This window comes from Girardinichthys multiradiatus, chromosome 8, assembly GCF_021462225.1.
Source record: "Girardinichthys multiradiatus isolate DD_20200921_A chromosome 8, DD_fGirMul_XY1, whole genome shotgun sequence".
Taxonomy (NCBI): domain Eukaryota; kingdom Metazoa; phylum Chordata; class Actinopteri; order Cyprinodontiformes; family Goodeidae; genus Girardinichthys; species Girardinichthys multiradiatus.
The window spans coordinates 23,038,317-23,063,871 of NC_061801.1; the positions used below are offsets into that span (position 1 = coordinate 23,038,317).

General features: G+C 38.0%; 2 protein-coding genes across 3 annotated transcripts; one reads left to right on the top strand and one right to left on the bottom strand.

Annotated features, from left to right (window-relative positions):
* Nucleotides 1-1,123: 1,123 nt before the first annotated feature.
* Nucleotides 1,124-11,098, bottom strand: lman2la (lectin, mannose-binding 2-like a). 2 transcript variants are annotated; one of them, XM_047372833.1, is made up of 9 exons: nucleotides 10,896-11,098; nucleotides 10,451-10,569; nucleotides 6,698-6,815; nucleotides 6,508-6,590; nucleotides 6,353-6,385; nucleotides 3,673-3,834; nucleotides 3,458-3,572; nucleotides 1,860-1,985; nucleotides 1,124-1,773 (listed from the first exon to the last, which is right to left on the bottom strand). In XM_047372833.1, exons 1-9 carry the CDS (start codon nucleotides 11,092-11,094, stop codon nucleotides 1,631-1,633), a joined length of 1,098 nt encoding a protein of 365 aa, XP_047228789.1. In that variant the 5' UTR covers nucleotides 11,095-11,098; the 3' UTR covers nucleotides 1,124-1,630. The 2 variants fall into 2 exon arrangements, with proteins under 2 accessions (XP_047228789.1, XP_047228790.1); XM_047372834.1 differs by lacking the exon at nucleotides 6,353-6,385.
* On the top strand, nucleotides 10,674-24,663 carry mtfp1 (mitochondrial fission process 1). Its single transcript, XM_047372835.1, has 7 exons — nucleotides 10,674-10,899; nucleotides 14,926-15,111; nucleotides 18,658-18,785; nucleotides 19,143-19,375; nucleotides 20,818-24,117; nucleotides 24,203-24,394; nucleotides 24,476-24,663. The coding sequence occupies exons 2-5, from the start codon at nucleotides 15,042-15,044 to the stop codon at nucleotides 20,882-20,884; spliced, it is 498 nt and encodes a 165-aa protein (XP_047228791.1). The 5' UTR covers nucleotides 10,674-10,899; nucleotides 14,926-15,041; the 3' UTR covers nucleotides 20,885-24,117; nucleotides 24,203-24,394; nucleotides 24,476-24,663.
* Nucleotides 24,664-25,555: the final 892 nt, after the last annotated feature.

Here is a 25,555-nt window from a genome sequence, read left to right on the forward strand (position 1 = left end):
AAAGAAGCTACAGATGAATCAGAAGATCCGAGACGCAGCCCCGCTGACAATTCTGCATTATAAAGGGGATCGACCCGTGTGCACTGAGAAGAGCTGCAACTCTAAATTGAGAATCTGAATTTCATCTGTTGCATTTTTACCAAGACAACTGAAGTGAACCTGGTCAGTGAACAACTGATTGCTCTAAGTTTCAAGCTTCTGGAAGTCCTGAACCAACATCAAACACCTCAAAGGTTTCCTTCAACTATTCAGCCTCTGGAAGCTACCGACTTTTTAAACATATGCCAACAAAGTTTCTGTTTTTTAAATTTGTTTTTTCCAACTTGACCATTGAAACCCCGAGCATCAGCGCCTGTCCACTTAGAGGAAGAAAACTGAAGATTTGCCTTTCACCCAAGAAGAAAATCACTTGTTGCTGACTGAAGAAATCCTTCCATTCGGATCTATGGTGAGCCTCCGTCTCCAAAGCCTCTTCAGCCTTACCAGTTTCAGCATGAGGGAAAGATAGGTTGATTGATTTATTTCTATTATTCAAATTATTACGTTTTGCTGATTTTTAAGCTGTTACTGACCCCTGCAAAAGCATTACTAATAAAAGAAAGCATATAACATTTTAAATTTATTGTGGACAGTCAATTATTTGGGTAACCTTATTTTTGGGTTTTTAATTGGTGGTAAAAAGTCTTGTTGCTTGGTTCCAAAGGATTTCAGGAGGTTTTTATAGGTTACTTTAAGCCACACTTGTTAAAACAATGCCATGGGGGCTCGTGCCGAGCCACTAAAATCGACCTAACCCATATACCAATTGCAAGTTGTAAAACAGGGAATGAGCAGCTGTTAACAGAAGTGTCTGTCGAGGAGTGGATGACTGCTGTGGGCTACTCGGTCGTCCAGACCACCAGTTGAAGAAGGGCGAGACTTTTGGATGCAGGCTGTAAGAGGTTAGGCGAGTCAATTCCCGACACCAGCTTAAAGAGATTTTCCAGTAAACCTGCTTAGTAAGACCTTCCAGGTTTAGGGAAGTCTGGACCCGTTGGATGGAGAGCTGGACTGAGCAATCCTCTCAGAAAGGGGGAGTAAGAGGGAGGGGTTAGCACATCGGACAACAAAACCATTAATGTGCGATATATTTTGTAGCCCTAGTAAGATTGTGACATTTATTTCTAAATCACACTTTTAACATGTTTAAAAATAAACAACATGTAATTTAATTTGGTTTACTTAATTATAAGAAGTTTTACAATAAAAAGGCGAAACAACCTGAAATTAGCCAAAACCAAGCTAAAGTTTGTCTGTATTTTGGTTTTGGTTTTCACCGAGTTTTGATCAAGACCACTCAACTTAAGTTTAAGCAATAAATGAGTATACGTGACGAAGAATCACAAAGGGCGGCTCATGTCTGGTGCGTAAGGATTACAGAGGTAGCGTTGTTGAGGTTGAGTTGAAGTGGAAACTGGTTCAGAAGCTCTGCTGGGATGGGGAAACCTTTACTCCATCTCTTCTTAAACTAGTGTGGTCCTCTGGGTAAAAACATCGGCTCCTCCACCGTTCAGTGCCAGTGTCTTACTTTTATCTGATCTCAGCTGGGTCTGGGTCACAGCAGTAATCCTTTTCCCATTCGAGGCTTTCCTCAGTAGAAGCGCTTACGACGTCTCTCGTTCCACTGGCTGTAGACTACAATGCCAATGACAATAAGGAAGATGCATCCCAGCATGGAGAAAAGCACGGTGAAGAAAATGGCTAATCCGCTCATCCCTTCTTCACTCTGATACACTGAGAAGAGAAAAAATAACAAATGCCAAAAAAAAAGCATATTAAATCATCTGAATGTGGACACTAATGTGTTTTGCATGTCTTACGTCGGAGGAGTTCCATGTTGTCCACACTGGGGATGGTTATTACATCCTGCTCTTCCTCCTCCTCTTCCTTTTTACTCCGCAACACCGTCAGTTGGTAAAGTTTGAGGGAAATGATGTCATGGTTATCTATCAAATCAGAAAGAATTAAATTAAATGGAAAAACATGTAAATAACAAGGCCGTATTTCATAGTTTCATAATGATCTTGGATGTTCCAAAACAATAAAGCTATCAGCTCCTTTCAAAACAGCTTTGGACTTTTAGATCAGATTTTGAGATTAACTTTAAATTTTGACAAGCTGACTTCAGGGATGGGCAATTACCGTATCGTTTCTGAGTACTGTGGGGAAAAAAAAGTTATTTTATTGAGATTAACCCTGGATTTACACTGCTGGCACGATGCTGCGCCCCACCCTTGCTCCAGTCCTGTTTTACTTTGGAGTTGCTCTGATCCAAAGCCCAGAGGTGCTCCGCCAAGCATGCGCAGGAAATGCAAGATTGCGTGATAACAGCAAGTGGTAAATTCGGCGGTCACACCAATACAATTCATTCTGTGGAGGGCGGATGTAAAACAACACTTAAAACTGCTTCGACTCCATAGGTTTTAGAATAAAATTCACGTTTTGTTTATATTATGTGTATATTACACAGAACAATAAATTATTGATTTTGACAGCACAGATGTACATATATATGGGTATATTTATTAAAATAATGAGGCCTTCAAGAAAATCTAGTCTGTCTTCAGTGAATTATTTTGAAAATACAGATGTGGTGCTCATTCAGCTTCCTGTTGGTGCAGTGAGATCTGTGTAGATTGACTCCGAACCCGCTCTGACACGACGCCACCCTGCGCTGCCCTAGGGTTAGGGTTAGGGTTAGGGTTAAACCGGGTTTACTAAAGTAGCTTATTAAATAAAGGTTTTATTTTCACAGCAGTATTTGTTTGTTGGGCTTGGACAGTCCTATTTTTAAAAACTTTCTTATCGTCTCCACAGTAGAAGCAACTAATTATTGTGATAACATTTTATACAGTTCGTATTGCCCATCCTTGACTTTTCAGTAAAGGTTAGCAGTCTCAAAACAGGTTACTCCCGCTCTCAAATCGATATCTACAGTTCCAGCTGTCTGTGTTGTGAGATCTAGATTAGAGGGCCTTCAGCCTCTCAAAATATTCCTAACTCCCCCTATAATTCTAGTTGTAAAAATATATTTTTACATACAAGAAATTAATGGTGACATGTACTTTACATAGAGCAGAACGACTATGAGTTGTATAAAAACATAAAAATACTACGCTTTTCTTAACCTCTGCAACTGCTTTCGGTTAATGAAATAATGCGTTAATACTGAAAAATCAGCAATATCTACTACTAAAGAGCAGCGTAAAATGATTATGATTCTTATAATAAATAAACGGTTAATTTAAAATCCAAATCATCAATATAAAATGTACATAAGAAAAGAAAAAGAAAAGTTAAGGACCAATCCTTTGTGATTACTTTATTTTGGTCCATGTGTGTAATAACAGATGAACTGGATGAAGGTGTGTTTAAATGATGTGCTGCTTACTAGGAGCTGGAAGTGGAAAAGATTTACCTGAGAGATCTCCGGTGATTGCCGAAGCTCCAAAGTAATATCCCAGAGGCAGTCTCACTCCAGGTATGTCCAGGCAGTCCCTCCACTCATGCTGACCATCAATGTCTATCATCACCTGCCTCACAGATACAGCCAAACACAAAATTATTATTTTCTTGCCTTAAAGCTGCTTAACATTTCGGCTGAAAACTGAGAATAAAATGTGCGTTTCTCACCGTGAGCCTGCGGCGGACATATCGGATGAAGAGGAAGGTGTCGTGCTTGAGGTTGCGCACCATGGCGTTGCAGCCGCCGAGCTCTGTGTGCCGACCGTCCCGCTCGTGGTCGTAGCTGATGGTGCCGTTCCCCACCATGGTAATAACATACGGGAAGATCCTCTTGTGGTTAAAGAGGGAAAGGAGAGGAAAACTGGTAAGGCTAAAGAGGAAATCAATCTGATTTAAATTCGTCTCTCATCAAAAAGGGTTTCAGGGTTGAGAGATGTTGATCACTTTGAGAGACTTTAAACTTGCAGACAGATTTTTTGGATTCAGGCAAGCCAATCTGTACGCTCTTATCAGTTTAACATACATTGTGATATCACCCAACCATCACAGCAGCAACAATAAAATAAAATAAAAGAGTTGGGCTGCATCATGACACGAGCAAAAACACAGAAACGTGCAAAAAGGATTTCTGAATCTGCTAATTTGAGATCTTTATGTAAACAAAAGTAGCACAAAGACAGAAAGTACATTCTAAAAACACCAATTTTATTATTTTTTTTACTTTGATGCTGATAAAATGTTTAAAACTAAGGACAGACCTTCTTTTTGTGTGTGACGCTTAAATGCTGTTGGATTATTTTACAACTAAATAGTTCATATGACAACATGAATGATAACATGACTTATAACAGGGAAAAACTGGAAGTAATTTAACAACAAGGTCAGAAATAAGGCAAATAATTCCACAAAGGTCATATTAACTAAGATCACTGTAAATAATTTTAAAGAATACAGAAAAACCTTCTCGAAAGAAAGGTCATCATCGTTAGGCCTTAAATAGTTGCTTGTATCTGTATTAAAAACCGATACGATGGTGGAAATCACAGAAATGTTAGGGAATGCATCGACTACATAAAGAATTAATGTAAAAGAAAAGCAAAACAAATCTAAAAGAGATAAAGAAACATTGTAGCCTTTTTCAGTTCAGAATGAAAAATATCTTAAACAGAATCTGTAACGGTATAGCTGTTTGTTTGTTAGCATTGCTTGGCTAACCTGCACCGCTGTAAAGCCATTACTGATGCTAGTTCTTGATTTTACTACAGAATAACCATTTGCTGCCATCTAGAGGTTCTTTTCAAGATTTGAAATGCCATAAACCCAATACACTTCTTACTTATCAAAACACAGAAGTGATGTGCCGTTAAAAGTATTCATACCCCTCTTCTGAATTTTTTTATGTCATAATATATAGTAAATCATAATTGTGAACTGGAAGGTGAAAAATAAGTTTTTAAATAAAAAAAGCCAATGAGAGGCCAATGGTAATCCTCTAGGAGCTGCAGAGCTCCAAAGCCATGGAGGGAAATCTTTCAGGAGCGGTAAAGAAAAAGTGATTGTTGAACGAAAGCCACAAAAAATCTCCTTTGCAGTTTGTCACAAGCCATGTGGAGGAGACAGCAAACATGTTAAAGATGATCCGGTCCGATCAGGCCAAAAATGTTTTATTTTTGTAACACTGATCCTGATCCTGAAAAAAAACTCTCCCAACCTTCAAACAGTGTGGTGGCAGCATCAGGCAGTGGGGATGTTTTTCTACAGTAGGGACAGGGTTGATGGATGGAGCTAAATACACAAAACCTGTTAGCGGCACCAAAAGACTTGACAATGGGGCAGAGGTTCACCTTCCACCAAGACAACAACCCTAAACATGCAGCCAGAGCTACTATGAATCCCAATAAGATTTAAGTCTTATTGGGATCTTATAACAAGAACTGGATGAACACAGATGTTCTCCATTCAGTCTGACTAAACTTGAGATATTTTGCAAAGAAAAGCTAAATATCTCATCTTCTATACCACTTATTCCACGGTGGGTCACGGGGGAGCTGGTGTCTATCTCCAGCAGTCTACGGGCGAGATGCAGGGTACACCCTGGACAGGTCGCCAGTCCATCGCAGGGCAACACAGAGACATACAGGACAAACAACCATGCACACACTCATTCACACCACACCTACAGGCAATTTAGAGAGACCAATTTACCTAACAGCCGTGTTTTTGGACTTTGGGAGTACCCAGTGAGAACCCACGCATGCACGGGGAGAACATGCAAACTCCATGCAGAAAGACCCCCAGCCAGGAGTTGAACCTAGGACCTTCTTGCTGCAAGGCTACCAACTGTGCCAAAGCAGCCCTGCTGTGTAAATCTATTAGATAAAACCTCCCAAAAATACCTTGGTGTTCATACTTGTAATGTGACAAAATGTGGAAAAAAGTATGAATAGTTCTGTAAGATACTGGTATTATAAGTAAACATTGGACTAAATAAATGTTCTTTTGAAACACTAACACAGATGCAATGTAGCTTTCTTGCTCAGACATTTTTTAAACTTAGTAAAGTAGCTGCATTAGTGTTTAAACCTTCATATGAAATGTTCTTGTTAGTAAGAACCTTTGAGACTCACATTTAATGTTTATATTTTTAGGTTTTTGTTATTTATTACTGGACATAACATATTTTATGTATGGTAATGTGAGTGAAACAGTCAGTAAAGCACAGAGCAAACCATGCAGGAACAAAAACGTTACAAACCATAATGTTTTGATTTTGAGCGACATGCTTCAGAACCACTCTGGGATAGATTTCATATTCCATTACATTATTTCAGACAAAGAGCCTGGTTACCTGTGTGCGGGGGGTGTATCTCTTCTTCTGCGCCTGTCTCCAAATGATTGCACAAAGCACAAAAATACAGCCCCTTTACACAAATCTGCAAAAACACCTGTCCGTCTGAGGCACTTTTCATTGACCCGACTTTAAGCAGGTCTGCTGAAGCATACCTCTATGTGCTTCTCCTCATTGGGATACGTGTCCACAAACACACCCAAACCAGTGAAGTTGTCCATATTTCCGAAAACGGGGCCTGGAGGCACATCAAAATAGAGCGTTACTGATGGATAGAACTGTATTTTTAAAGTTTAGTGTTACCCTGAGCTAAACCAACAATACATTACGTCTTATCATGATCACCTTTCTGCATGCGCTCCTTTGTATACCAAATGGCCAATCCATCACCATTGAGGTTCTTCTTTCCTTGCCCATGAACCTTAAAGTGCACCTGCATCTCCCAGTCCTTTAGTTGGCATGGCTAAAAAAAAAGGAGCAAAGGTAAAATAAAGTCCATCAACAAAGGAACATAATAAAGTAAAAAAGAAACCTTTAGATTTGCTTTAGGTTCTTTAGTAGGTCCTCTCTCTATAAAAACAAGACCGATCCTTTAAAGAAAATCTAGCTGCTAAAATGTTGCTGTTGCTAGAATCCTAAAGTTAAAACTGGTTTGGGTTTAAGGTTTCACTGAGGTACAAATTAAATTAAACCAAAAAATATTGAAGGTAAAGACTGTTGATATAGATTGTTCAACAAAGTCTATCGAGGCTGCAGCAGAAACAGACAGGAAAAACTAACTGCTAACAAACTGCATACAGGTCCTTCTCAAAATATTAGCATATTGTGATAAAGTTAATTATTTTCCATAATGTCATGATGAAAATTTAACATTCATATATTTTAGATTCATTGCACACTAACTGAAATATTTCAGGTCTTTTATTGTCCTAATACGGGTGATTTTGCCATACAGCTCATGAAAACCCAAAATTCCTATCTCACAAAATTAGCATATTTCATCCGACCAATAAAAGAAAAGTGTTTTTAATACAAAAAACGTCAACCTTCAAATAATCATGTACAGTTATGCACTCAATACTTGGTCGGGAATCCTTTTGCAGAAATGACTGCTTCAATGCGGCGTGGCATGGAGGCAATCAGCCTGTGGCACTGCTGAGGTCTTATGGAGGCCCAGGATGCTTCGATAGCGGCCTTTAGCTCATCCAGAGTGTTGGGTCTTGAGTCTCTCAACGTTCTCTTCACAATATCCCACAGATTCTCTATGGGGTTCAGGTCAGGAGAGTTGGCAGACCAATTGAGCACAGTGATACCATGGTCAGTAAACCATTTACCAGTGGTTTTGGCACTGTGAGCAGGTGCCAGGTCGTGCTGAAAAATTAAATCTTCATCTCCATAAAGCTTTTCAGCAGATGGAAGCATGAAGTGCTCCAAAATCTCCTGATAGCTAGCTGCATTGACCCTGCCCTTGATAAAACACAGTGGACCAACACCAGCAGCTGACACGGCACCCCAGACCATCACTGACTGTGGGTACTTGACACTGGACTTCTGGCATTTTGGCATTTCCTTCTCCCCAGTCTTCCTCCAGACTCTGGCACCTTGATTTCCGAATGACATGCAGAATTTGCTTTCATCCGAAAAAAGTACTTTGGACCACTGAGCAACAGTCCAGTGCTGCTTCTCTGTAGCCCAGGTCTGGGGAATGCGGCACCTGTAGCCCATTTCCTGCACACGCCTGTGCACGGTGGCTCTGGATGTTTCTATTCCAGACTCAGTCCACTGCTTCCGCAGGTCCCCCAAGGTCTGGAATCGGCCCTTCTCCACAATCTTCCTCAGGGTCCGGTCACCTCTTCTCGTTGTGCAGCGTTTTCTGCCACACTTTTTCCTTCCCACAGACTTCCCACTGAGGTGCCTTGATACAGCACTCTGGGAACAGCCTATTCGTTCAGAAATTTCTTTCTGTGTCTTACCCTCTTGCTTGAGGGTGTCAATAGTGGCCTTCTGGACAGCAGTCAGGTCGGCAGTCTTACCCATGATTGGGGTTTTGAGTGATGAACCAGGCTGGGAGTTTTAAAGGCCTCAGGAATCTTTTGCAGGTGTTTAGAGTTAACTCGTTGATTCAGATGATTAGGTTCATAGCTCGTTTAGAGACCCTTTTAATGATATGCTAATTTTGTGAGATAGGAATTTTGGGTTTTCATGAGCTGTATGCCAAAATCATCCGTATTAAGACAATAAAAGACCTGAAATATTTCAGTTAGTGTGCAATGAATCTAAAATATATGAATGTAAAATTTTCATCATGACATTATGGAAAATAATGAACTTTATCACAATATGCTAATATTTTGAGAAGGACCTGTATGTTGAGTTTTAATAACTTGTGAGCTGAAAAAGAATTAATCAATGCAGTTTTCAGGTAGGAAGCTCTTGGTGCACCAATAATATGAAAAGCTTTCCTTGATCAGTGATCAGCAGGCAAAACCCTTTAAGATTTATTCTTCCAATTACTTAAATTGATCTGCACTAAAAACTCTGATTTTTTTATCCTGTAAACACGTTAATAAGCACTGTGTTTTTTGATGCACTGTTGTGAATTTAGTAAAAACAGATATCGGGATGTAGGTTTTGATAACAGCAAAAATTCCTCTGTCAAGGAGACTGCATGGGCGACGTTTCTAACAATTAATTGTTTAGGCAAAACTAAATTTAAACATACGAGTAAGAAAGAAAACCGGTCAGACATCAAAGAAAACCAGAAATCAGTACTGGCCAGTAAAATCCCGATCGAGTATCTCTACTTAATTCCAGGGTTGGTTGAAGATACATATTGTGTCCAAATGTGAGGTTAGCTAAACAGCTTATTTAAAGAACATGAAAAAGATTCACAACTATTATAATACATACGGAAGTGATTAGGCATAACGATATCAAGATCATCGAGACTTTGCTCATCAGGGGATTAAACAGAAGTGCCCAACTTATTAAAATAAGATCATACTGTAGAGGTTGTCATGGCTGCCAGAGCAATCTTCAGATTGTAGAAAAATACCTATTTAGATCCTACACATCGGTCAGTCTATGTGGGAAATAGTGTCATATGAACAAATGCAGGAGAAAGTAAACAGTGCAAAGGAAAATGTCAACAGATTCTGGAACCACTTCATTGTTTTAAGATGGGATATTAAGAGGCCAAACGGATATTATTTGGATAAAATGAGCACTGACCTTGTGAGATTTATATTTATGTTTGAGTCATGTTTCAGTTCCCAAAAAAGATTTCACAACTTCAGTCAGAAATCAGGCCACCACACAGGAAAGTCCCTAACCTTTATACATCTACATATCTATTCTCCAGAGCATGTAAGCTTAGAAAATCCTATTAGTATAAAAATAAACAAAACCTTCTAACTGGGATCAAGTGAAATTGAATCTAGTAGAGTAAAATGGAAAATAATACACTATTATATATTATATATGAGTTTAGGGTTAGCAAAACACATAACCCCTGACACCAGAATTTATAACCAACTTTGCACCACTTAAAAACACTGATTAAAATTTTATTTAAATAGCCACAAATTTTACTTTCTGCCTGGAGCTTAGGTTGATAAACACTGATGTATATTTTATGAAGCAAGTCAATGGATCAGTGCATTTCCCTGAAACTGTAAAATCCTAAAAGACTATTAGAGGCACACTTTTTCTTTTAAATCAGGCTATATCACTATACCATGCTGAATCAATAACTAGCTCCACAGTATGTTACATTTTCAGCCACCATTTCACAACCGCTTTCACTAATAAAATCAAAAACATTAAAATTTCGTGTCAGTGATTTTATAAAACCAAACTACACAATTTCAGCTTTCCATCACAAAATATTCAAAAGTTATCTCAAAAAGTACATCTAAACAATATGTTAAAATGTTGCCATCTTAACCAATAATTCAATGTACTTTTCATAAAATTCTGGTCTATGTATGAAATTTGTTATGCTAATATTACAGCTGAGAAAAAGAGAGGACTTACTTATCTACTAGCATAAATCATAAACTATTAAATCAATTACTAGAAATAGATTGTGCTACTCACAATGCGGCTCCATACCGCCCCCTGCCTGCTCTGCATGTCAGGTGTGAGTCGCACCTGGTCAGTGGTTACCATGGCATCCCCCATCAGCTCCCAGTGGGAGGAGCCTAAAGATCCCACACCTGCGACCACAAAATATACAATCATTACTAAAGAGCTGACACGGCTGGTAGACGTCAACGTCAAAGTAGTGCTTAGTCAACCAAAAATGAGCTGACATAATTAAAAAAAGACTGAAAAGGCTCAGAAATAATAATGCTGCTGTTCCAGCTAAGATAGGAAGGTATATTCTATCCGCAAAAGACTTATAGGGTTATAGGTTAAAAAGTAATAGATAACATATTTTAACAAACATGAGGTTTATTCGCTGAAAGCATCCTTCTGGAAACATCTGTCCTCCAGCCTGTCCCTCACTCTCTGCAGCGCTTTTCCTGGACGGATGACATACCTTGGTAAGGCTTGGAGAGGGAAAATTCCCGCTTCAGGAACTCCTCCATTTCATGATCGTCGTCGGAAAAACACAGGCTTACAAATAAAAGAAGAAACGTAAACATAAAATGCAGTTTGAAAATCATTCTGTTCCATCTGAACATAACGTTCAGCCGTGATTCAGAGCAGCAAAGCTTGCTGCTGTTGACGGCAGCCATGGTGGGTCAAGACTCATCTGATTACAAAAACGCAAGCCTCGTTGCTATTGGGCCACCGTGTTGCTTAAGCCCATTTTAATTGGTTAAGGTGATTGTCAATCATAATACATGATTTTAATTGGTCGTATTACTTTGGATGCAAAAATAAATACTTGAATACCATTGTTATGAAGTAGTATTTAAATCGTTGTGCACAGAAAGACTCATCACTGCAGCTGGGTGTTTTTTTTTTGTCTTTTTTAATAGAATTTTATTATTACTAATCTGACAAAAAAAACACGGACAAATCCCATTTTTAAATTCTGATAGATATCATCCAGTGGGGAAATTTTGTTTTATATTTTATTAGAGCATTGTAAAATGTGTGATCTCTATTACAATTATAGCCAGAATGATGTGAGTTCTATATTCTGCATGATGTTTATTGTTAATTTTATTATTTATATTATTACCAATGGAAGTATCTAGTATTTTTATAGAAAAGTAAAGCTGCATGATCAAATCTCTTTTACCATTAAAGTTCCAACGCACAATAAAGTGTAAAATGCAAAATATATTACAACACAACATTAAAACTAAAACCATAATAGGTTAAATGACACTACAGAAACTTTCTTCTGAGATATATGAGTTATGTTTTATTAGGTTTTATAAGTCTTACTCTCGTGCAACAATATTTTCAGCTTTGTCCTTTTTTAAATGTTGCATTTTTAATTGCTTGATAAAATACTGTTTTGATTTATCTTGTGTTACTGTATTTTACACCTCAGGGCTACAGAATTAAATCAACCCAAATCATTTAAATGATGTTTAATCAAACTCAAATCCTTCTGCTGACTATTGATTTTAAAAGGTTAGCATTTCAAAATGCAAAGCACATCTGTCCCTTCAATATAGTTTGATTGTTCAAATATGATCATCTGTTCAATCATCTTTCTTCTGTAGATGTTTTACATGTCAGTTTAGTCTGCAACTACATTATATTGATGAAGTGTTGACAGAATTTATGGAGATCCAAAATAGCCGAAATAAATAAATAAATAAAAAACATTAAATGGTTTCTTTACATTGGTTGTAAATAATGTAAAGTTGGTGTGCTGACAGTCTGTGCTACCTCGTCAAATTTTCCTACTGTGGAGCATCTTAACCGCTACATCCATTGCTCAAAGTTACCCTATCAAAATGACCTCCATAATGTGTAATGCAGAAAACTACAACAGCAATGCGTTAAAACATAAATATAACCAAAAAAAGTCTTAATATTGGTTTTACAGTTTTGTAGTTCTAGATACTATTGAAACAGTCTATAGGATTAAACAAATGTTGAAGATATTGCAATTGTAAATTGACTAAAGCACGTGCTTTCAAGCAACAAAAGACGTTCCTACCTTTACAAAATTGATGGACTAAAGCAACTCATCAGAATGTACTTATAATTAGGCCAAAACACCTAATTTCAAATTTACTACTTTTATATTCAGACACCTTTATTCACCAATTAAAATACTTCCATTGTTCAAAGTTAAGGTAGCAAATCAATGCAGCCTAGGTAACCTTCTCTGGATGTTTAAATATACAATCATATATCTTGATTGACAGATTTGTAAAATTAATAGAAAATACATTTTATTAAATATCAATTAAGTCACTGAAATACCTAGAAAGCTGTTAGCCTTTTGAACACGGTGAGCATTGTATCACTAACTTTATATCTGCAAATTCGCACAGGTTCTACTGGTAGTCAGTCTTCATTGATTGCACATTGCACCAGTAAGAGCAGAGTGTGAAGGTTCAATTAGCAGGGTAAGAGCACAGTTTTGCTCAAAATATTGAAATGCACACAACATTATGGGTGACATACCAGAGTTCAAAAGAGGACAAATTGTTGGAGCACGTCTTGCTGGCGCATCTGTGACCAAGACAGCAAGTCTTTGTGATGTATCAAGAGCCACGGTATCCAGGGTAATGTCAGCATACCACCAAGAAGGACGAACCACATCCAACAGGATTAACTGTGGACGCAAGAGGAAGCTGTCTGAAAGGGATGTTCGGGTGCTAACCCGGATTGTATCCACAAACCATAAAACCACGGCTGCCCAAATCACGGCAGAATTAAATGTGCACCTCAACTCTCCTGTTTCCACCAGAACTGTCCGTCGGGAGCTCCACAGGGTTAATATACACGGCCGGGCTGCTATAGCCAAACCTTTGGTCACTCATGCCAATGCCAAACGTCGGTTTCAATGGTGCAAGGAGTGCAAATCTTGGGTTGTGGACAATGTGAAACATGTATTGTTCTCTGATGAGTCCACCTTTACTGTTTTCCCCACATCCAAGAGAGTTACGGTGTGGAGAAGACCCAAAGAAGCGTACCACCCAGACTGTTGCATGACCAGAGTGAAGCATGGGGGTGGATCAGTGATGGTTTGGGCTGCCATATCATGGCATTCCCTTGGCCCAATACTTGTGCTAGATGGGCGCGTCACTGCCAAGGACTACCGAACAATTCTTGAGGACCATGTGCATCCAATGGTTCAAACATTGTATCCTGAAGGCGGTGCCATGTATCAGGATGACAATGCACCAATACACACAGCAAGACTGGTGAAAGATTGGTTTGATGAACATGAAAGTGAAGTTGAACATCTCCCATGGCCTGCACAGTCACCAGATCTAAATATTATTGAGCCACTTTGGGGTGTTTTGGAGGAGCGAGTCAGGAAACGTTTTCCTCCACCAGTATCACGTAGTGACCTGGCCACTATCCTGCAAGAAAAATGGCTTAAAATGCCTCTGACCACTGTGCAGGACTTGTATATGTCATTCCCAAGATGAATTGACGCTGTATTGGCCACAAAAGGAGGCCCTACACCATACTAATAAATTATTGTGGTCTAAAACCAGGTGTTTCAGTTTCATTGTCCAACCCCTGTAGATGTTTGTAGAAGTGCAGCATGATTATATGCACAAAATAAATAGTGAAATGTCGGGAAGCCGTATCACGCCTAACTGCAGGGCGAGTTCGGAGACAGCCCATCAGAGCTGAGTTTATTACATCATTACCCACTGACAATATAAATTTGCACTCATAAAATATAAACTATTGGGGGCCACATACTACTTGAGACACATCCTGCAAATATATTCTATTCTGATGATTATTGTCCTTTATTTTCTATTTAAGACTATATTATTTATTTTTATCTCTGGACTCAAACAACTCTGGTATGTTTATTTTAGTCAACACAAGCTGTTCATTTTGCCTCTTCGCTAATATGTATTTTTGCGCATTTTATCATTTCCTACACAGTTATTTCTGGTACAAAATGTGACTGTTTATCACAGGACGTTTTGTACTGACTATGTGTGAATTCTTATTTAATCCACAATTTGACAGTGTTATCTTCTATATTCTCATAATGTCTTATGTTTTTTAAGATCCTGCTTGCCCAAATGTGAATCAGAAACAAAACAAATGGGAATAGAGTGTAATTCAAAGTGTTAAGATAATATTTAATTTAATTAATTTACGTGAGAAATTTGAAAATTTTTATAACTTTTAATCTCTAAAATTCACAAAAATACCTAACAGCAATGAAAGTAAATGGACACATAAGGGTTTATGTGCACAAAATAGTTCCTTCATAGCTAAAAAAATAAAAATAAAAATGGAAGCAGGAAGGGACAAAATGAGCATATAAATGATATTGCATCTATTTATTTTTAATTGTGACATTTATAAACGAGAATTTATTGATTGATTTTATGACATCGTGGCATTTTCGGTGCTCCATATTGGGTTTGTAACGTGCTTTTTTTTCTCCTGTGCAGCCAGGCAAATGTTGTGGTGAAGACCGCGCTTCCTTCACTGACCCCGCCGGAGCGTCGGTTTCCCGACACGCTTTGAGCATTTGTGAACATCCTCTGGGGATGAAGTAGAGAGGATCATGGGTCCAACTGAAGTAAAAACAGCCAACGCGGTCGACATTTATCGTGACACATGGGTCCGGTTTTTAGGTATGTATAAAGTACGTGTTTATTGTGACTAGCTGGTCTGTTTTTAAGTAAGAGTATAGAACAGAGCAGTGGAGGACACCGGAACCGTCAAAACGCCGTAGCTCTTAGTTAGCATAGTATGCTACCCGCTCTTTTAAAGATGTATTTATAGCAAGCTAGGGGTCTGAAGGACATTTTGTTATCAGAGGACATAATCTGCGTCACTGTTCAGATAATAACCTTTATTAAGTTATAAACGGCTGGGCATACAGATCAGGGTTGTCTCTTTAGCCCTCTGGGAAGGCATTCTAGACAGTTTACTTGCAAATTTAGGCAGTGTTTCATAACCACAAAGAAAGAACCGTATGCCTGTTCACAGTCAGACTGACACCCCAGTCTAATTCTTTCAGATAGAATCAGTGCAGTCACTTCTTTTTCTGTTACTATTGTATACGTTTAAAGTAAAGAGCATGAGCAGTATCCGGTCTGAAGGGCATTAACTCGTCCACTGCAGCAGTTCCTTCCTTCTTACTGGGGGGCAGCATCCATGTACTGACATGGAAAGCTGTTTATTCCCCCGATAAAATCATAATCTGTTGGCTTCCAGCTCTAATTCTGTCTGTAAAGGAATAATCTCCATCTCTGTGTTTAGGATTGTGCACACAGACATGTGCAGATGTTTGCAGATTTATTTTTGGAACTTCTTGTAGTTGTCTCACTTGATCACTTCATGCTACATGGAATGCTCCCATGTAGCATTTATTCTTAAAAATATATTTTTTAAGCATTTATTGAAGGTAAAATGTTTACATACCCCTATTAAAATGTCTGGTGTTTGTGATGTGGTAAAATCTGACCTTGATGAATCATAATACATCCTTTTCACCTTTTAATGTGACCAGTCTAACAGCGTGATGTACCTTCTCTTGGCAATACATGCTTCTCTTCTTTGAGAATATGCTCCAAATGTGCATCTCACAAGGTCTGGGCTCTGACTGGGCCATTTCAAATCTATAATCCACTACTGGTTTAGTCGTTTTTTATTTTTGATGTTAGATGAATACTTTTGGGCGTTGCCGTGCTGAAAGATAAAGTTCGTCTTTAGCTTTTTAGCTGAAGGTTCTGTGCACTGACCGGTGTTTGGAACTGTTTATAATTTCATCCACCTTTACTATGGCTCCACTTCCAGCTGTAGAAAAATGGCTCCAAAGCATGATACTACCACCACCTTGTTCAGTGTGTGCATAACATTGTTTTAGTGATGTTCAGTGTTGTTTTTATGACACATCCTTTGGCCAAAAACGTCAACCTTGGTTTTATCAGACCATGGCACGTCTTTAAATCAGTTTGGAAGTTAGGCCAGGTTCTTGGTAATGACAAATTAGCAACATATTGTCTCCTCTTGATGTTAACGATCTTCACTGTTCTATGGTTTATCTAATGCCTTGGAAATTATTCTGGGTTCTTCTGACTAAAACCTTTTAACTGTGAGATCTCTCTGATTCTTTGGACTCTCTGTGACTTTTTGCTGTGAGACGCAACAAAGAAAGTACCAGGAAAAAACAATTAGAACAGCTACACTTTATTTGGAGTGAGATATACTTTAAATGATGAGTAAGGACTCATAATTAACACAAGTGTGAATGTTGTAGCTAATTCTTAAGGAGTTTGCACATGTATTTAGCTATGAGTTTACTTTATATTTTACCCCTAAAAGACATGTCATTCATTTAACTTCTTATTATAGACATTGGATGCTTCTGTTTGTATTCAACAATGGGTAACAAAAGAAGAATAATCATCAGAGGAAGTGAAATCTTATTCCAAAGTTTGACCGTAACACTGTTTCTTTTTAAGCTGTTGTTAGAAGTATGTGTAGTATTTTTCTATATTTATTAACTCTGTCTTTATGTTGATACATGGATAGGCTTGTGAAAAAAGGAACATGCTTTTGGGTATCTACTTAAGTGCTCACAGCTCTTGCTCTTCTGTACAGGGTGCAGATAGCTCTTAAAAGCATCTGTGTCCCCCCACTCAATGTCTCTAAGGACAGAGACAGAACTCCCTTGAAGGACTATCTGTCTCTTCTACACCAGGAACGCCTTTTGATTCCCCAGAATAGCCTAGAGAGTGCGGCTTGGTAGACACAAGTCTGGGTTTCCCTCCTAAATGGATGCGTGGACCCTCGCTTTTAATTAGCTAGATCTGTACTTTTTATGATTTGCCCTTCCCTTGTTTAAACACTCACAAGGAGCTAATTTATACTCATGCTTGCAGCAGATTACATTCTGTTGCTCAGCTTTAAAGCAATTTGATCATTCCACTTCCTGTGTTATAAGAACCACCAAAATCAGTAATTCCGTTAATCATTTCTAGGGTCCAACTATAACTTTTTAAAATTCAAAATCTGTTTTTGGATGGAGTCTCTGCACATGTAACATGCCACTAGATGGATGTGTTTAATGTGAATTGACTCATTTGCCAGTTTTCTGAAACAAATGAGGAAGTTATTAAATTGTACTTACAGTGGTCCTTGTTCTGTATACTGAGGCTTTTTTCGCCTAATGTCCTAAAGGCCAATGTTGTTCCCCATGCCAAATAAACTGGATGTGCCTGTATTGTTCTTTAATTCCGGAAAATAAAAACCAACAAGAAGACAATTAACATTTTTCATTGTCATAATAACTGCTTAACTAAATTAGTGCTAGGTATCACTTATAACATCCCCATGCATTGAATGTCTGCAAGAAGTTATGAATTATAAGCATAGAAGGCAGATGTGGAAACCCTGAAGTGGTTTCCCTTGTAGTAGAAACCTGCCTGTAATTGAAGTGTAACGTTATTATCTACTCTGGTCGTCAGTTACTGTTCAGAAACATGTTTGACCCTCTGCTTTAGTATCCAGTCCCTTCCCTCTATTCAGTGCTTGGATTTCTTAGTTCTGTCATATCCGTTTCTCTTATCGTTTTCAACACGTACTTTCTCTGGATCAAGCCCTGTGGTATTTTATACAGCAGTATTCTTTATTTTCTCAGTAGATGAATGCCTCCCTTGCAGTCTTATCATAAATCATTATACAAATACGGCTCTTATCACCATACCAGCTTAACCTTGCAGCACCATTTCCGGTAGCTGACCTGAGTGGGTATTTTTACTTTTATAATATGGCTCTGTTGTAAAAATAAAAAATCGGTGTTTAGTTTGTCAGTTTCATTGCAGCTTATTGTTTAGGTGTGTATTAATTTTTTTTGATCTTGTTACAAAATCTTCAGAAAAAGTCAAACTTGTAAACATCAGTTTTAAACAATTGAGGATTTTTTAGTGGGATTGTACTTTGAGTATGTAGTTGAGGAAGTAAGATTCCTTAAGTTTAACATCCTTAAAATTTTCTCTCCATCTCCTGGTTTGCTGTTAAGAGATAAAAAAAAAATAAATCCCAGTTATGGCACCAAATGTTGGTTTTCCAGATCTAAAAACTGACGTCTGGATTGCAGGGTTGCTAGTAAGGCTATCGTCTTACATTTGGAGGAGACGGGACGTTTTATATTCCCGTTTGTATTCCCGCAGGCTATGCCAATGAAGTCGGGGAGGCCTTCCGTGCTCTGGTGCCAGTGAGCTTCGTTTGGGGCAGCTATGCCGTAGCCACTGCTTATGTTACCGCTGATGCAGTGGACAAAGGCAAGAAAGCAGCTGTGGTAAGATACTGCACGTTGTGATATTTACATAATTAGTCATGACAAAAGGTATTTTAATCATTAATAATAGGTACAAAAGTCCACTCTCCTTCAAATCTACATTTTACAGATATGGTCAAATAAAAATAGCCATTGCTTTCCAGGTCTTTAAATTAGGTTAATAAATCCGAACCATAACCGGTTTATTACACATAAAAACAAGTAAGCATTATTTGCCATTTTTTGTAGCAGAAAGCAGAGAAAAGGACATAATGCACCACCAAACCATTAAAAAACAATCCAGTTATATTGTGCTCCCACTGAGTTTCCAAACCAAGCTGCACACCACCTCCTCTGCTCCTCCATCTGTTCCACCAGGCCCACGGGGACAATCCAGGGAAGACGACGCGAGTGGCGGTAGCAGTCGTGGACACGTTTGTGTGGCAGGCCCTGGCCTCTGTGATCATCCCAGGCTTCACTATTAACCGTGTGTGCGCTGCATCCTTGTATCTGCTGGGCAGGACCACCAAGTGGCCTCTGCCTGTTCGCAAGTGGACCACAACAGCTATAGGCCTCTCCACCATCCCTTTCATCATTACTCCGATAGACAGGTTGGCACAAGCTGTTTGTTTTCTGCATCTGGTTCCTGAGTAAACTACAGTTGTTTGAGACATTATATTTAAGGCAATGACTTGTAATTGGTAATTTATCTGTAGTTGCTGCTAAAATTAAATTAACCTTGACACAAATTTCACTGCAGCAGCATAATCTCACAGAGAAAAAGTTTGCCTTTTTTACCATCCTCCTTACTAAGAGTTATACAGCATTATTTTACACCTGAACACCTGAATGTTTATGTGCAGAATTAAGAGCACATTGCAGCGTTTTGTAGCACACCTTTGAAAAGCCACACCAAAAATAAAATGGAGAGGTCTCCCAGCTATCACTAAACTCTATTTGGGAATATTAAGGTTTTTCATGCAGCTACAGGGGAGAAAGAAAGGTGGACCATACCAAAACTTTATGTCAGCGTCTTTCAACAGCAATAAGCTACCTAGCTGCTCTGTACTTAACTGAATTACTCCCCTGAAACAACTTCAAGCTGAGGTCCAAATGGCCACCTGTAGCATCCAAGCCGCCCAAGCTCTGTACATTATATAAAATGCAGAGGAATGGATGAGAGGAGTTTTCCAACAGCTGCATGCTGCATTCAGGTACAGCTGGGACACTAGGTTGTCGAAATACCAAAACATCAAAGTTATTTAAGCATGTTTCATTCATAAATATGGGCAGAAATTAGAAAATGAAAAAAAAATTCTAAACATTGACACTGACTGTTTTCAAGTCGTTATATTGTTTTGTTATTATGTGTACACTGTGTTGTTTGTTGAAAAGAAAAATCCAACCAAATCTAATTAGTTCAATACTTTTCACTTTTTAAATGACTTTCCAAATTAGTTTCAGAAATTAAAGATTCTTTGTTTACTGGTGGCTGAAGTAAAAATAAAGTCCTAGATTTTAATTAATTAATTTCTTTTTTGATTGTAGCGTACCAAAAACATCCCGAACTGGGACTTTAAATCCCCACTATGTACCGCACCATGATTTTTGTGAACTGTTGGAGCCCCACCAGAAAGTAGCGAGTCTGATCGTTCCTAGATGCCAGTATGTTTTTAAATGTTAAGCCTATCTTCTTCGCGTTGACAAAGTCCACACATCATAGGCAGCTATGGGAATTGTGTAGTGTAGCGTTATGAATTTATGTTTACATTCTACCAAAAGCAGCATGTTTCGTTATTTGTTCAACGCTAAGCCTCATTCCAAAGTATTAAAAATATTTATTTAAGTGAGTTTATTTGGTCCAGTTAAAGAATAACATTTGAAAACAGTCCAGATCTGTAATTCCATAACCTTTGTTCCACTTTTTCAGGCTCAGTTTACAGTCTGTACTTGTTTCATAAGCTTAATTTGAATCTTGACACTTTTGTTTTGTGAATTAGTTTTTTGCATAATGCGTTATTTATCCTACTGCTCTGCTCTGTGTGCACTGTAGGTCAGTGGATTTCCTGCTGGACTCGAGTCTCAGGAAGGTCTACAATGATGGAAAGAAGCATGAATAAGGAGGATCATGCAGGACAGACTGGAAACACACCAGTCACAAACCTGCACTGATTATCCAGACACTCTGGAAAGCAGCCATCTTATGGAGCAAGATTTCACACTCACTTAGTGATATACATGTTCTACAGTAGTTTTTATCACAGAGCTGAATATTTCTATCCTTCCTGCTCCAGGAGAATCTCAGTTTTAACCTCAGGGCAATCTGGGTTGTATTACCAAAATAAATCTAAATGAGAATGTAGGAGTATAAAACAATAGAACATCTCCACTATACCTGCTTGTTCTGCTGGGTTTAGGTATAATAGTAGATTCCTGGTAGGCAAAGATAACTTCAGATGTTGTCATCTATAAAAGAAGAACTGAGCCTTTTACTCTGGCTCGTGAAGCAGCACTTAATGTTAAAACATCAAGGTGCTTTTGTATCACAATGTGTTATAATTAGCCATATTTAGTGGAAGTGTAATATAATGGCAGGTTAATGACCCTGGTCACCATTAAAGATTTTTCTATGTTTCTTTTTGAAGATAAAGGCTCCTGTTGCTGAAAAAAAACCGGCAGCACTGAAGGGTTTTACATGGTGCACTTTTTCAATCTAGCCTCTTTCTTATGAAGGTCAACGAGCCTTTCACTGATAGCCTTCTTTACACAGTAGTTCCAGCTTCTTTAATTCTATGCAGTGTATAAAATCAGTTTGTGGTTAGAAAGGGCAGTTTTAGGTCATTTAACAATGTATTTACAGCGTCAAATGTCAGTATTGGCTCCAGATTACAGAGATTATATAGTATTTACAATAGCTGCACTTGGCCGGAGCCAAGAAACAAAAACTAACAGCTTTACTTCCAAAGGCAGGATGTAACCTCAATGTTCATGCAAATCAAATATAGTGTAGATACACGTTAGGCTAAGGTTATCCTTATATATTGTTAGCCTCATAGCATAATTGTAGAAATAGATTTATAGATGCTCTTTGTCAAAACTGTGATGAAGAATTTCATAATAAGCTATGCAAAGGAAAATGTCTCCAAGCTATTTAGAAATTAGCTATTTAGAAAGGACGGAATTCTGGTGACAAGGACTGCAGGTTGCTGGGCACACAGCAGGAAACATCCTTCGGTATACATCAAGCTATGTGTTTAACAGTAACCATGGTTTAATATTTCACTTCTTGTTTTTCTTTTCTTTTTTATTCTAATCAATAAAATAAAAATCCTGGTTAGCAAAAACTTACTTTCAACAAGTTTGATTGCCGCCATCAGGAATTGGCACAACTTTATCAGGACAACTTGACAGCACTTGTATTTCAGCACGGAAATAAATGTCTTTACTGCTTCGGTCTTTTTACATTTAAGCACACATTGTGTTATTCTTTATGCACAAGTAAGGCTGCCAGAGGTTTTTCATCAGCCAGTTTAATTCATCATAGCAGGAAAAGCAAAGGCTCCCAAGTCAAATGGAGTAAATAGTAGCTGAGCCACAATATTTGCCATTATTTTTATTTATTCATCCTTTCCTGCTATGATGTCAAAATGTCTGCCATGAAAAAAAAGAAGAACCCTGGTCCCTGTAAAACAATGTTTATGTTCACATTTGTAATTTTAAAAAGGCTTAAGAAATGGTTGTTACTTTTGATAATAATGGCTTTGGGTCACATTTTCAGCCTTAATTGAAAAGAAATGTACTACTTGTTTTATTACTGTCATTCACACTGTGGGGATTCAAAGCTGAAACCTAAAGTTCCTTTCATTTGTATGATGAACACGTGCAATCTTTATCTTCTGTTTCTTTTTTGGGCTGTAGGGAAATAAAATATGTACTGTCGGAAATGTCTCAAAATTTTTTGTCTATTATAAACCAAAGCCTAAAAAACCTCATGTTTGCCTTCTAAACTTTTACATTTCACCATGTTATGGTTGTATGGCCCATTTACTGCATTCTTCAAACAGTGATAGTGTGGAGTTCCAAAAGAGACTAAATTAAAAAAAATGAAGTGGTTGTTTAGGAGATATATACCATCTCTAAAATACACAGTAATTAAGAAAAAAAATATTCTTTTACTATTTACTTAATTATTATAGTAGGGTTATAGACTGCAGCACATGGTCACTGTATTTAATCTGTGTTACCCATCAAAGTCAGTGAGCAGGACTAACACTAATACTAAATCAATTTCTTAAGATATGGGCTGTACCTTTACAGATTTACTTTATAAAAAAATTAAGGTGTTGCACTTTTAACTTAAGCCTTGTTGAGATGGGGCCAGACCCTTCATCTGTTAGATCAGGGGTCTGCAACCTGCAGCTCCAAAGCCGCAAGTGACTCTTTTGTTTCTCAGCTCACTTAATATATTTAACAATGAAATATTGTCCTGTGTTTTTTGTTTCATTCTTTTGTTCTGTGCCCCCACGAAAAAAACACTGGTCCCACCCTGGCACCTGTGGTAAATTTGGGTGCAATTGGCCTTTCCATTGGTTACTAAGCAGCTAGTGTCAGGTGCAAGCTGTAGATCCATGATGTTTCCCCTGCATCCAATGACAGAATTACCTTTAAGAAGGCTCCCTTGCACTGTTTTGAAGTAAATTATAGCTGTGTTCAAAGATTGAAGGTTTTTTTATATTACACTTGTTACATATTGTTTTAACAGTCATTTCATTTTTAAATGGCATTACTAACCACAAATCTTTATCAAGGTAATCTTCACTAACAATTGCTTCATCCCTCCTCAATAGTGTAGTTACTTTGAAGGTTAATATTTCAAACTTTAGGATCTATTTGATGAGCCACAGCTACAATTTAAGTTATTTCATGGTACACAGCATTGCAAAAAAAGCAGTAAAAGTGTAATAGAATAAATATTTGATTAAATGAAAGGTCAGAAATCACTGTTTAATTATGTACCTTAAGGTACAGACATATTTAATATTTGTGAACATGTGCATTTATATACTTATGACCTGCACACATGATTATCAAATTACTTATTTATTTAGATTTTGACACTTGGTAGTGGACACATTCCTGCCACCTGTAGGCCAATGAAACAGAGGTATTCAAAGAAACAGCACCTGAGAGCTGTAGTAATTGGTCCTGATTCAATCGGAGCACAGCTGATTCCACTTGTGCTGATGAAGAGCGCTGATAAAAGGCAAAGGAAATCCCAAACGTCTCAATACAGTCATGTTTATGCTCCATGTTGTGCTTCTGGCCCATTTGGCCATATCAACTGTTCTGTCAGGTATGAAGAAAGCATTTTTTGAGGCCAGTTAGTTGATAACTTGTTTGTTCTTTTTTTTCATACTTCTGTTCCTTTTCTTGCACAGGCTCCCCTGTCTTTGTCAATGGCCGTTGGGTAACATATTTAGATAATCCAGACTATTATGATGTAGATGAAGGTACACTTTTACCAGATGAAAACATGTTGCCTGAAAACTCCTCAGAAGCAGTTGGACTGCTGCCGCTTGATGTCTGGACCTTGCAGACGACTCCAGAGTCCTATCTTCTGTTGGGTCAAGGTCGGTTGGTTTTGCTTAAATTTATATGCCACACCTTTGGGGTTTTGATGTCTTAAAGAATAACTTTTTTTTTCCCTCTAGATTCTAAAGAAGTTCATGACTCCAGGGTGTGGAAGATCGTTGTCATAACTGCTGTCTTGCTGGTGTCTTTAGTGGGATGTCTTGGAACGGCTTATTACTTCTGCATCTGGAGAGGAGGCAGGATCCATTATATGCCTCAGAAGACCTATGCCTAAATGTAAATTAAGTAAACGATGTTGAAATTTTAAGTTTGTTGGTATTTATGATCTACCTTAACTTAAAGGGCTTTGCATGAATTTCTATTTAAGTATCAAGCTTTTTTTTTTTTTCTTTTTTTTTTTTTAAAGCCTTTTATGTCAAGGAGATTCTGGGGGAAACTTCCACAGCTATTGACGTGACCAAGTGGCCTGATGCATTACATTCGTCTACCAAACTAGCCTAACAGCTTTACACTCTTATTTTTGATGCTTGTTAAAGCAATAGTCCTGCTAGGTTGGTTTTCCAACATATCTACAGTAAATGGAGAACAGAAGCTAGTTGATTGGAAGTTCTTGCCATGAATGTTTGGCTCCGTCTCATACAAGCCTAAATGTTGCCACATTTTCAGAGACTATTGTATGGGGGTGTGGTGGCTAAATCTTGACTAGCCAGTTGCTAAAACTGATTTAAGCTAGCAAGTCATTCAAATTTAACAGTCACGGATAAATCTTTGTGCTATTTCCCTACAACTTTTGGAGTGGGGGGGATGTTTTACAGTGGTGCAGGTTTCCTTGGAATTGTCTCAAAAGGTTTTTTTTTTTAATTTTCCAAGGAGTCCTGGCCAAGAGGCAGCAACAAGTCCTGGGTTGTAATCTGTTAGCTGTTTGGGTTTGTTTTGTAATTGGGAGTATTTTTCTCCCAATGAAATGCATGTGGTTTATTGATCACTCTTAACTGCTGCTTGAAGGTGGGTGTCTTATCCTGAATCTCTGAACCAGGGCACACTGTGGATCTTATGTAAAATTTTGATTTGTGGTTAAAAAAATAAAAACATCTCAGGACCCAGTGAGAGCTTGACAATTTTCAAAGTGAATGGATAAGAATATAACATTCAACTGTGATCAATTCCTTAGAAAAGATTATAAATGGGTCCTCAGCCAG

What these genes read in the sequence shown, in the direction of transcription:
- lman2la (XM_047372833.1), bottom strand. Translation starts at nt 11,094, where the DNA reads ATGGCTGCCGTCAACAGCAGCAAGCTTTGCTGCTCTGAATCACGGCTG. An exon ending in GGGCGGTATGGAGCCGCATT is followed by an intron (nt 6,816 to 10,450) that starts GTGAGTAGCACA and finishes CTTTTTTTTTAG; the next exon opens with CCATGCCAACTAAAGGACTG. An exon ending in AATCACCGGAGATCTCTCAG is followed by an intron (nt 1,986 to 3,457) that starts GTAAATCTTTTC and finishes CTGATTTGATAG; the next exon opens with ATAACCATGACATCATTTCC.
- mtfp1 (XM_047372835.1), top strand. Translation starts at nt 15,042, where the DNA reads ATGGGTCCAACTGAAGTAAAAACAGCCAACGCGGTCGACATTTATCGT. An exon ending in AAGGCAAGAAAGCAGCTGTG is followed by an intron (nt 18,786 to 19,142) that starts GTAAGATACTGC and finishes CTGTTCCACCAG; the next exon opens with GCCCACGGGGACAATCCAGG. An exon ending in ATCATTACTCCGATAGACAG is followed by an intron (nt 19,376 to 20,817) that starts GTTGGCACAAGC and finishes TGTGCACTGTAG; the next exon opens with GTCAGTGGATTTCCTGCTGG.